This window comes from Sinocyclocheilus anshuiensis, unplaced genomic scaffold (assembly GCF_001515605.1).
Source record: "Sinocyclocheilus anshuiensis isolate Anshui unplaced genomic scaffold, SAMN03320099.WGS_v1.1 scaffold628, whole genome shotgun sequence".
In the NCBI taxonomy this organism is placed as follows: Eukaryota; Metazoa; Chordata; class Actinopteri; order Cypriniformes; family Cyprinidae; genus Sinocyclocheilus; species Sinocyclocheilus anshuiensis.
The window spans coordinates 1,877,275-1,890,202 of record NW_015555750.1 but is presented as its reverse complement, the minus strand read 5'-3'; the positions used below and the strand labels follow the sequence as shown (position 1 = coordinate 1,890,202).

At 37.4% G+C, this 12,928-nt stretch overlaps 1 protein-coding gene across 1 annotated transcript; it reads right to left on the bottom strand.

Annotated features, from left to right (window-relative positions):
- Positions 1 to 6,708: 6,708 nt before the first annotated feature.
- Positions 6,709 to 12,505, bottom strand: LOC107673698 (sodium/myo-inositol cotransporter-like). Its single transcript, XM_016467423.1, has 2 exons — positions 12,287 to 12,505; positions 6,709 to 10,000 (listed from the first exon to the last, which is right to left on the bottom strand). The coding sequence occupies exon 2, from the start codon at positions 9,718 to 9,720 to the stop codon at positions 7,591 to 7,593; it is 2,130 nt and encodes a 709-aa protein (XP_016322909.1). The 5' UTR covers positions 9,721 to 10,000; positions 12,287 to 12,505; the 3' UTR covers positions 6,709 to 7,590.
- Positions 12,506 to 12,928: the final 423 nt, after the last annotated feature.

Below are 12,928 nucleotides of genomic sequence, written 5' to 3'. Positions count from 1 at the left end.
TCATCCACTCAGTAAAACGGCCTAAGTACAACTCGCATAATTACAAAAACAATGCTTCTCTGCAAGTAACTAGCAGTTTTATGCTTCAACTATTAGAGGGCCAAAATCGTAACAGACAAGCTGCATTGAGATAAATTACTTCATTACTATTCCGGAAAGAAGTAATTACAGTTCATTTTTAAAGCCAAGTAATTTGCATGTATGTTTGCCTGAGAACCTGATCTAATGATACACTGTTTTTAATGGAGCTGTTATATCCTGCTTGTGTTAACTCAGGTAGTCTCCTCAGAATGTCAACTATATTCAAAATATAGAGCTATATTGTTTTATGCATTCTGGTACTGTACCTTTCTGAACCACATACTGTATATCTTACGCACTAAAATTATCACTTCTAACCACTTTTACCATTACTTTTGTACTTTACCATTTTATATATATGTAATGGTAATATCACTTTGGATTTCTCAGAAAATTCTGAGAAGGTTACAGAGAGAAATGAAAAAGTACAAAGACAGCATGGTAATTTTCCATGAAGTCTGTCCCTTCTAGCGTCATCGTGCCTCACCCAGTTTCTGTCATTTGATCTGTGACACCCTTTTTACCCTCCACCCTTCTGGCTTTTACCATGTACCATTTTTTTTTTTTTATTGATTTCTGAAAATAACAGACTGGATAAAATGCATAAAAACAGGCCAAAGTTGATCGGAGAAAAAAAAACAATTGGCAAGAAATATCTAGGTTTTTTTTTTTATTGCAAGGTTACCCAGGTGAAAAAGAAATATATTTAAATTGTGCTATTTATTACCAAAGTATTTCTAGTATACTTTTTATAAACACATTAAAAGTATGCTTCTGTTTAGCATATTTCTTAGAAGTATACCTAAGCATATATTTAATACAAAAGTACTTCTAGTATACTTTTTAGAAATATATTAAAATGCAATTCAGTATATTTTTATTGCACTTCAAATAAGCATGTTGGGAATACAAATGTATTATAAACATATTACTTGAATTTCAAGTATATTTTTAATACATTTAATACTACGTCTTTTTCACCTGGGTATGCTGAACTCTACACTTTATATTTACTTATTTTAGAAGTATGTATAGTACAGTAGTAAAAATGTACATGTAATGTACAGTACATCATGTTTCACTAAAGACTACCAGTGTAGAAGGTGCATGCAGTTGCATTATACATTGGAGGACATAGACCTTAAAAAGGACAGCTAATGATTAGAATCAAAAGGGCAATTTAATACGTAACACAATAAATTGACCTGAGGGGTGTGGAGCAATGTAACATTCCAAGGTACTGGAGCAGAAAAACAGCAGCATGAGAAGAAGGAGAACTTATGGTAATGACTGGTCATGGGTTGAACATCATCAGTTAAGCAGACAGCAAGAGCAGATGTAAAATTATCCATCTTTACTACTGTCAATTTAAATAGTAATTTCAACAGCATTTAGTAGTTAAATATGTGTTCTGCGCCTTGTGCTAAACCGGTTTGGTCCTCTGATGATGGAGCATCAGTGTGGCTCCTTTGAGGTCTGTTACCACAGGCCTGAACTCACTCCTAAAGTCTCTTGATTAACTCGGCATCCATAAATATTTCTCTTTTTCATTCAGATGCCATTTTGTGGAATGATTACATTAGTTGAGAAATCTCCTGCACTGCCAAACCGCTTAACCGGCCATCTATATTGAATTTTGGGAATGTGTGGCATCCGTGTTTGTTTTGCTGTAGGTTGTGGTGGAGAACAGTATGATTCAACATAAGATACTGAACAATGCTGTTTTCCATGTGTCTCTGCCCTGGTGTGTGATTGCTTGTGACAGGTTTACATTACTGCATGACCTAAGACAGAGATGTTGTCTTTGAGGGATTGTTCACATTGTATGATTCAGTTAACTACCTTGTATTATAACCACAAACATGATGAATACCTTTCAATATTAAGGTTAATTGTAATTTTTATATATAGCAGAGCAATAGACAAAAACAACAGTTCTGTCAGGACCACTATCGTCAAAGATGATTGACAATTAGCATACAGTTTGGATTGGCGGTATGGTTCTGTTCTGGGCTTCAAGAACTCCCTGCGCATCCATGCAGCCTAGCATGGATGAGAGCAGGGAGAGCAGCGATAACCCCCCCAGGGTAAACAGACCAGAACCAACATAAATGTATTGCAGATATCGTTAAAGTTCAATAATGTCATGTACACATTTTAGAATTAGTCTGATTCAAAGGAGAATCAGAAGGCTGAATCCTGACTGACAGAGGAGGAGTTGGGGATGGAAGAGGGTAATTGGCTATTGACCAAGGCGAAAACTGCTGATACTACTGCGGGACCTTATATATGAATGCTTAGATAGGTGTCGTATTCCCATAGGTTGATGGGGATCAGCTGAGAGTCAGCTGATGCGAGCTTGACTAACGTGACCTGCCAGAACTAACGCTACGCAAGATTTTCTTCAAAACTCTTAACCAACATCCAAATGGTGCTGAATGTCTTGTATCTGGAAAACAGTAAATTTACAACAGTTAAAAGAGTTACAAAAAAATGTTGACAGTATTTACATACATATATAGTTAATATTACTGAATTAATAAGAAGGAATTTTCCTTTTTTTTTTTTTTGCACTTCATTACATTGTTTGTGTGGGGTTTCTTTCTTTTTTTCTTTGTGTGTGTGTGTGTGTGTGTGTGTGCGTGCATGTGTGTGTGTAATGTCATTTTGTCAAAAAATAATATTACATTTTAATTATTAAAAATCATTTTTATTGTTGTTATTTTTAACTAGGGTTACAAATGTTATAAAAGAAATTTGTGTGTGTGTGTGTGTGTGTGTGTGTGCGTGCATGTGTGTGTGTAATGTCATTTTGTCAAAAAATAATATTAAATTTTAATTATTAAAAATCATTTTTATTGTTGTTATTTTTAACTAGGGTTACAAATGTTATAAAAGAAATGATACCCTTCAGTTTAAAACAAATCAAAAAGGAATTGTGGATGATTCAAGAATGACATGCTTGAAAATGTTCTTAACAACATACAACATGCTATTATGTAAGAGCCATTTCATAATCAAATGCTTGAGTTGTCGTTTGCATTTTATGGTGAATCATACTTCAGTGTCGTGGTTGTTAGATTTTTTATTTGCAAATAAAGATAATACCACAATAATATAATGTTGCCTAAACCCAGTTGGAGAAAACTGCAGGGTTTTTTTTTTTTATCATTATCTTAATTTATGAAGTAAATTTCCTCATAACTACAGTAATTGGAATTGCAAGTAATTTCATCATTTTCTTTAAAAACAAAAACAGCTTGTTTCATTCAAATGTCAATAGCTTTTATTTAGATGGTATGGTAACATTATAACTAACATGATTTGTAAAAGAACATGGACATATGGTAGTTTATTTCCCACAAGTAAAACGTTAAAATATGCATTCTGAATTCCAGTTACAATCACCCTTGCTTGCAACTTATTTGCATACAAAGTGCATTCTCTTATTTGAATTGGTCATTAACTGTAGTGACATATTCTGCTATGAGTGCAATTCCCACAGCTATATGGCCTTTAGTTGTCAGAATGGAGCAGTCAGTCCAAATGTGCATGTCTAATATATGTTGAAACAGATTCGTTGTTTTTCACTGTTTCTCTCCGGCTGCAACAATGAACAAAGAGCAGCCCACAGCATTGTTTTGCCAGTACTTTTCCACTTTTGCCTGTAGTAGCAGCACCAGCCTCAGGAGGAAATGCAAAGATAAAAAAAGAGGTCATAGTAACATTAACCAAACATAGGAGCAAATAAACGTGTATACGTTTTCACAGAATGGCTCTATAAATGATAAGATGCTGTTAGGTTGAGTGGTACGGAAGAGGTAAAATATCACCTGTTGAATGGATGCGATCAGACTTTCCACTGTATGTTGCACTTCTCAGTACTGCATTTGTTCTCATCACTCTCAAGTCCAACAGTCTTGTCATAATACTTTGTTTCTTTACTCATGGATAAGTAGTTCAAACCAAATATGGATAGAGATTAGGTTATACAAGGTTTTGCCATCGATTAGACTAGGAATGTTGAATCTCCCATACAGGTGAAACGCCAAGCCGCAGGATGTACTGCATCGGCTTGGTTTGAAGAGCTCGCAGCGTTTAGATTGTGATTGTCATATATTTGGAACGTTGTCAAAATAGATTCTTGGAACATGTTTCCGTTTTTCATCTTTCTCAGAAACATCAAATAGAGTATTGACACACCCTAACAACCTGCAGTGCTTTGCCTAAACAAAGGTGCGAGGTGGAGGTTGGCTCAAAACAATTATTCGCCCACGCATTTTCATCTTCAAGAAAGTTTTCCACTGGGTCACCTCCATTCCTAACATGCATCTGAATGCAAATTAAATGGAGGCTGTCAGTGGAAAACTACTGCACAGAAAAACTGTCATGCTGTGGAGAGAGAGCGAGAAAGAGAGAGAGCACTGCGAAACTGTATCATTTACAATTCACTTCAAAGCTATGCAAAATCTGAAATCTTTTTTTTATATATATATTCTTTCAAAGGCAAATGTATATTAATTTATATTACATAGACCACTAGTGTCTATATTCTGCTAATATAACTACTGAGTGATTTTATACAGCTAACATGCAATGTATGTGTATAGGAGTAATTGTCTTCCTATTGCAGATGGATTAAAATATTTATGCAGAATAATCATTTAGGGGGAAAAAACAACAGGACTAAATAACTTTATGCATAATTTTGATGGCATTGTTAATGCAATATCATGTTACTACAAGAAAGGGTGATCTCTACAAGACGTTACGGAGCCATGAATGACTGATAAACAAGACTGTAAAATGTCACTTTGAAATGCAGTGGTGTTTGAGTCAACTGTTTGGAATATATGACATATTAATTAAAGTAATTAAACAACATGCAAGTAAATGGCACAATATATCAGATTTAATGTCAAATAACCAAGCTCATACAGTTTGTCCTTCTCAAATGAATGTCTTTTTATTCATCCGCAACTTTTGATAATAAACGTAGCAAATGTACAATGTACAAAACATTTGTGTATTTCTGAAAGATCAGAGATTGAAAGCAATAAACTCCATATGCATCTTTTTAGCTTATGGAACTCATCACAATGAATCGATAAAGCCAGCTTTCTGGCAACACAAGACATCATAACAAATGTACACACTCTAAACTAAATCGCACAACAGAAATATTTGAAATCCATACACCATTCAATGACAAATGATTCAATACAAACAAAACATGAGCTACTGAAAACAAATAAAACCAAATAAACACAAAACCCTTTTATTGTTATGAAAGGCCATGTTAAAATAAGTACCTCAGAGAGTGACGTTGAATGAAATAATGTAAAAGTCCATTACAATTCACATTATTAAACAAAACAAACAACATATACAAACAAGCTTCAAAAAAACTTCAAAAAGACAAAACCCCATCATCATTTCACTACTAAATAAATGGATAAATATTCAAAAATCTGGGTGTTGGTTTGAAAATCTGTGGTGTATCCAAAACCAACAATCAATTCCACACCCCTACGCAAGTAGTAGTAGGGCATTGCCAGAAAAAAAGGTCATATGCATACAAGTGTCCAATGTGTGCTAAAAGGATGTTCTGTTGGAGCACAAGTCTACTACAAACAACACAAGAAAACTGATCATTTATATTGTAATTTCAAGGAGATCATGTCAGGTTTGGATGATGAGAACAGTGAATCGGAATCAATTAGATAATCGCAACAGTTACTAAACTTTGTAAATTTCATTACAGCTTATGCAGTGGTATGACTGTGCTTTTTTCCCACTGAGATTTAGAATGAATCTACAAATAAGAATAAGATGAGCTGATAGCTGCAAAGAAATAGGAATCACTTCAGTAACATTCAAAAGCACCACAAGAGTTCAAAACCAAACTGTTAATTTGTGGAAAATAAATATAAAAGAATGAATGTCTATAGAACATTTTCTTTTTATTCACCTCTTTTACGAAGAGATTATCTGTACAAAAACGAATTTAAACATATGGAGTGATTTACATGGATTTAATTTATAATGTAAAACAATAGCTCTCCAATGACTTTATCCCAACTTCATTTTAGTTGGAATAATAAAAATGGACTTTTTGAAGGCCCATTTGAAAAAAAAATTATAATAAAATCTTTTGACATAACTTCTGAATTAAAATGTCATTACATTTAAGGTATTTTCAAGGTATTAATACAACATTGTGAACTTGTACTTAAAAAATAAGTTACATCTGTCTAAAAAATCCCCCACGCCCATCTCATTTTCACTAAGGCCATCCAGCAGTTCCCCTTTCTCTGAACAAATAGTGCATTCAATAGCAGATCAACAACAGGCAAAGCCTGTTACTGCAGCCACAATCAAATTCTTCTTCTAGAAGAACAAGATACTATTTTGCGCAGCAATCAAAATTAGACATCCCAGTCTTAATGCTTTGGGATCATTCATAATACCAGTTATGATATCAGTTATTAACATATTAATGACAGTGTTCCCCAGCTAGAGTCTTTCCTGACTCTTATGGTCATTTAGTAACATCCATATAACCAGTCTGTGCATTTTATAGTTGAGTTGTTTTATAGAGATAACATATCCAAAGTCTTTTTTTTATTTTTTTACATGTTATATTTACAAAAAGCAATGTCTTCATGGCTCTGCACAAATGCTTATGCTCTGCAAAAAAAGGCATTTTGGTGTTTTTGTCCAATGAAAGTAGCTTTAAATAAAGTAAAGAAAGTACAGAAAATACAGCAAATTGCATATACAGTTACAATTTACATGAATAGATCTAAATACTCACTTGTATTTGGGAATGTACATTAGGTTTAATCAGACGGCACAACACCTCTATATATCTATTTAAATAAAAACTGATACCCATCATGATACCCGCCTATTCTCACTGTAAATTCTTAATTTTCACAATTTCTCTCACATTAAAACTTTGGAAACACTATTCCAGTTACACAGGTGACAAATATACAAGTGAGGTCAAGTTTTAGAAATTTGGTAGTCCTAACAGTGTGCATATGCAAAAGACAACTTCCTTACACATTTACGTACCACTATATGAGTGGTCTGTTGAATGAAAGAAATGACTTGAGGCAAAAAACTGCCCTCATTTCAGTTTGGAGGAGTGCACACATTAAGGCAAAATTCACCAAGGAATAAAAATAGTACATCCTCCTACATTACCTTAACTCAACCAAGTATAAACCTATAAAAAAGCTAGTCTCAATAATGCATTTGGTTGTCAACATACCACAAAGAGCAGCTGAATATTTTCAAGGAGATTTGACAGAACCAAGGTAAAGGAATAAATAACCTCTATCAGTATGATTCAAAATGCTTAAAGTCCCTAAAAGGAAGTTCTAAAAATAAAAATAAACCACATTGTAAATATTACAGACCCCAAATGGCTTGTAATAACAAATAGTTCATATAAATGTGCTGTCTTTTAGACAGGCCTTATGGTACTGCAAGATCAGCATATTACAAGGAGAAGTACACAAACATGAAAACACCCAGTGAACAGACAAATACCAGGCCTAAGTTAAGTAAGAGCTTGATCTTAGGAGGTTCATGAAGCATTTCACGGACAGCTCCTTCATCTTCTTCAACCACTTTGGGTTCAACAACAGATGTTTTCTCTTTGTGACAACAAATCCAGTCAAACACTTGCAGGCAGCTCTCTTTATCACACTTGCCTTGATTCTTCTGTTTTACAAGATTTGCATGACCATTGGCAAACAGCTCCATCGGTGTGGATGCCTCTGTGCTGGGGGTCATAGGATCTTGCTCACAAGGGGAGGGCATAAGGAGGGTCATGTCAGCCCCATCAAGACATCTCTCCTTCTGGACGTCTTCTGGAACATCTTTCTTGAGAACACCATCGCCGCTGCCATTAGTGAGTTTGTACATCTCCTCTCGTTCACTCACAGGAAGACGCTTAAATTCTTTCAAGCCCCAGATTGTGGTACGCTTGACCTTCTCCTCTTCTGGTGGAGATGTGCACAGACTGACACACACAGCTACCAGCCCTGAGATCCAAAACAGCCCGGCAGCAATGTACATGTAGTGGACATCTGTGATGAAAGCCGGGCGTTCATCCGGCTGGTCACATTTTGGCTCACGATATATGAACACAAGGAGGAGGCGGGCAGTGCCTAGTACGAACCCAGTCATGCCGCCCCAAAATGCGCCGGTCTCATTGCAACGCTTCCAGAAGACTCCAAGTAGAAAAAGGGCAGCAATGGGTGGAGTGAGGTATCCTGCAATTTCCTGGATATACAGGTACATCTGGCCACCTTGCATCTCAATAATGACAGGCACCCAAGCGATGCTGACGGTCACCATGAATAGCACAAAAAACCTGCCGACGACCACCAGCTCACGGGAGGAGGCACATACACGCAGCATTTTATAAATGTCCAGTGTGAAGATGGTGCTAGCGCTGTTAAAAATCGAGTCTAGGTCACTCATGAGGGCAGCGATCATCACAGCCATCATCAACCCCCTGAGACCCACCGGCATCACGTTCATAACCAGCCGAGGGTAGGCGACGTTGGAACAGCCAGCCTGACTGCCGCACACAGCCATGCAGTGCTCTGGTCCGATGCATGCCAGCTCATTGGGGAACAATATTCGTGAGATCATCCCTGGAATAACGATGATGAACATGGGAAGGATCTTCAGCATTCCTGCCATAAGTGTGGAGCCTTTGGCATGGGCGATGTTCTTGGCAGCTAACACTCTCTGGACGATGACCTGGTCAGCACACCAGTACCAAATGGATGAGGGTGTTTGACCCAAAACGAAGCCTGGCCAAGGGATGTCCTCATCAAGCGGCCCTCGTAGGAGCTTGAGGGAATCTGGCTTGGGATGGATTCGGCAGGAGTTTGTGTACTGGAAGCTGAAGTTGCTGTTAGCCAGGATGGCTGTGACATTGGGGACTGCCTCCATGTATTTTTCCCGCACCCCTTCCAAACCGCCGACCTTGACCAGGCTGATGATGGTGAGGGTTAACGCACCGCCAATCATGAGCACGGCCTGTAGAGTGTCCGTGTAGATCACAGCAGCCAGTCCACCGGTTACTGTCAGCAAGGCGGTCATAGAGATAAGCAAGATGATCGACAGGTAGAGGTTCCAGCCAAGAGACTCCTGGATGAAAAGAGCTCCTGCGTACAAGTCCACTGAGAGTTTAGTAAAGATGTAGACCAGAAGTGAGAGGGCTGCAAAGTAAATCTTTAGCCGCTTGCCCCCATAGCGCTTGGAGAGGTACTCTGGCATGGTGTAAACTCCAGAGTAGATGTAGACTGGGATGAACACCCAACCAAGCAGCTGCAGAAGCAGGATGGCATTGAACTCCCAGGCACCCACTGCAAAACCACTGGCTGCACCAGAACCAGCAAGTCCAATGAAATGCTCGCTGCCGATGTTGCTGACAAACAGTGAGGCACCGATCACCACCCAATTCATAGTTCGACCTGCCAGGAAGTAGCCACTGACAGTGCTATGGTTGGCCTTCCACATGGAGAGCAGACCAATTACAAGCACGAGCACAAAATAAAGTGCAACAACTGCAATATCCGCCACCTCCATCACTGGTCCCGTTTTTAACATGTTTAAGCCACTATCACAGTTCAAAATGCAATTGTCTGCAAAAAATTTGGTTTATTTGGGTAAAGATGCAAGCAAAAGCACATAAAATCTCTTATTCCTTTGGTTTGCTGTCTTTCTAGAAGGAAACGGAAGCATCCGCCGTCTGTCAGATGAATTTCTATTTGGTTTGTGTTTGGTTTTGATTTGATTGGTTATCCAACGGTGCTCTCATGAAGCACAAGAGTTATTTTGGGTAAGATGTCTCTGGCTTCTGGTCTAGAAATGGCAAGCGTTTACATTCCTGCAAGACAGCAAACAGAGAAAGAAAGAGAGAAACGGCATGCATTAGATCAGGTGTGGATCAAAAGACTACAGCTGATGACAGATTTTCTCCACCCCATTCATTATTACTAGCCATTGACTATAATCACCACTAAACAGGAATTTTGATAAAGATTTTATTTGTAACATTGTTACAGATGTTATTCTGAACAATATAGAAAGATTTACAAACGCAGAAAAAAGAAATGAAACATTGAATATTTTATAAATGTACTGGCATTGAACAATATTGGATATTTAATTGTGCATTCTCATTTCCCCTATTTTACATTTAGATTAACAGTGTTATTAGTATTTTAAAATACTATAATCACCACTAAACAGGAATTTTGATAAAGATTTTATTTGTAACATTGTTACAGATGTTATTCTGAACAATATAGAAAGATTTACAAATGCAGAAAAAAGAAATGAAACATTGAATATTTTATAAATGTATTGGCATTGAACAATATTGGATATTTAATTGTGCATTCTCATTTCCCCTATTTTACATTTAGATGAACAGTGTTATTAGTATTTTAAAATATTAAGTGAGGCAAAGTTAAACACTTAAATACAACCTTCAGCAAATCTCAAAATGAATTTAACTGCACATTATAATGTGAAGCTGCCTAAATTAGTATAGACTTTTAATATCAGTGTCTCCTTAGAAGAAATTAATAGCAATAAAAAAAAACTGTTTAATTCACTTTGTCCATTTTCAAATAAGCTATATGATGATAAAATAACAGCAAACATTCATCATAATCATTTACTCCTTTTAATCTTTATGACAAGTTTATTTAGACTTCACTTTCAACATGTATAAGAATTCAGCTCAAATTTTTTGACAGTGTTGTCAAATCTTTGTCTCCAATCACCACCTGACTTTAATGCTTGCATAACTTGGACATAGCAAATGTGTCGCATCACTTCCCAATCCACTGCTCTGCCATCTGAAAAACTATACCAGCCAGCTCGGACTTCAGGCACTAATTCCTTGTGAACCATAGGGCAGATTATTGCATAACACTACACTGATTGGTTCTAACAGCAAGCTAAAGGTCAGACTGCAACAGCCCTGACAACTAGTTCGGTCATATTAATGTTGAGGTTTAAAGCGGAAATGAGAAACAAAGATTTAAAAGTAATCAATGGTAACACACTAGCAGATGCTTATGCCATTAAGCAAAAAAAAAAAAATTCAAGGAATGTCAATAACAATGACTACTGCCACCTATTGGTATTACTGTGAAATTGCTCCTGTAACTCATTTAAGATGCATATCACATATGTATCTGATGTATGCTGTCAGAACAATGCCAACGCTGTTCCTCTTACAGCCCAACACGGGGAGCCATGTGCCCAACCCTTACCAAACAAAATCCCTTATCACCAATCTGGGTTAAATCCACACAATGAGGAAAAAAATAATTCACATTCCTCTTTACTTTCCTTTTCATAGCCCAAGCGTTTTATAAACCAGGTCTAGAATTACTGTATACGATGATGACTACAACCGTACCTTTTGTCATGGCTTTATCTATGTATCAAAGCACACCACCATAACACCATGATGCTGTAATTGTATAACACGACCTGTGCTGATGTTATCAGGTTGCATTTGCTCATCAGCGTTGCTATAAATTTAGCATAACTGACAACACATCACAAATGACAAAATATTAAGTCAATACTATAAACACTGGTTATTGGCACTCATGTCGTGTTAGGAAATGTGTCGATTAATTCTGCTTGAAATTTTACGACAGTGAGTGACAGGAGAACAAGCCACTGCGACTCCTGCGGAATTTCTAGAAGCACCGCTCGCTGGAAAGAACGATGCTTTATGCTGTAATGTTTTTATAGTGACCAAGACGGTCATTATTTACTCACCCTCAAACCCTGTACGACCTTCTTCCTCTATCACCATTCATTTTCAAAAAAGCTAAATAATAAAAGTGAATGGTTACCAAGCTGTCACGCCTCCTTTTTTAAAAAAATGAATTTTAAATGACCTATCCATTTAATTCAAGACATATTCTGTGTCATGCCATTTGAAAAACAGCATCTTAAAATAACTTGATTATTTATCTTGCAGATATTTACTACTAAATGACGAAATTCTTCAAATATGGCGCATTTGTACGGTGAAACAAATACAGTCTCTTTACAAGTCCATATTTGCGCGGCTCATTGGTTTAGTTACCTTTTAAAATTCCTGTTTGATCAATACAATCGTTACACTTGAGATACAACTTACCATTTTCATGATACAGTCTTGAAATAAAGAACCGAGCAGTGCGTGTTTACTAGAATGAAGGAAGGGCTCCAAGCGATGTGGTCTACATCAATTTCTGACAGCTTCAACGCGGAAGGAGGTAGGATATGTTCGCTGTCAGAAAAGGCCTTTAAAAGTTCAGAAATGAAAGATTTCATTCCTTCGGAATGAATGATGCCCCCAAACGCGCCTTTTATACACTCTTGCTCTTCCGCTGTAAACGCCCTTGTTGTACATTCGGTGTGACGTGGCGAGGGCAAGTAATTTGCATATTAAACCACGCCTATATCTCACAAGAATCAGAAGCAGAATCAGGTCTTCCATAAAATGCGTCACACAGCGTCACACACGGCGGGCTAGAGTGAGCGGAGGCCGGCGGCCTTGAGAATGGCACGGCCGGCGAATTTGATGAAGGAGCGGCCAGCGGGCTTGCAGCAACCACACGTGATGACCCCAGGCTGGACTCCGCTTCGTCCACGGTGAAAGCCAATCTGCGATCCACAACGCGAAGTTGATGTATTTCCACAGCGACCAGCACAGATCAGCTCCAGGCATGACGAAACGGATATCGTCCTCTTTTGGAAGACCAAACAAAGTAGTTTCACTTTCACAACGAAGCACACA

What these genes read in the sequence shown, in the direction of transcription:
- LOC107673698 (XM_016467423.1), bottom strand. Translation starts at nt 9,720, where the DNA reads ATGTTAAAAACGGGACCAGTGATGGAGGTGGCGGATATTGCAGTTGTT.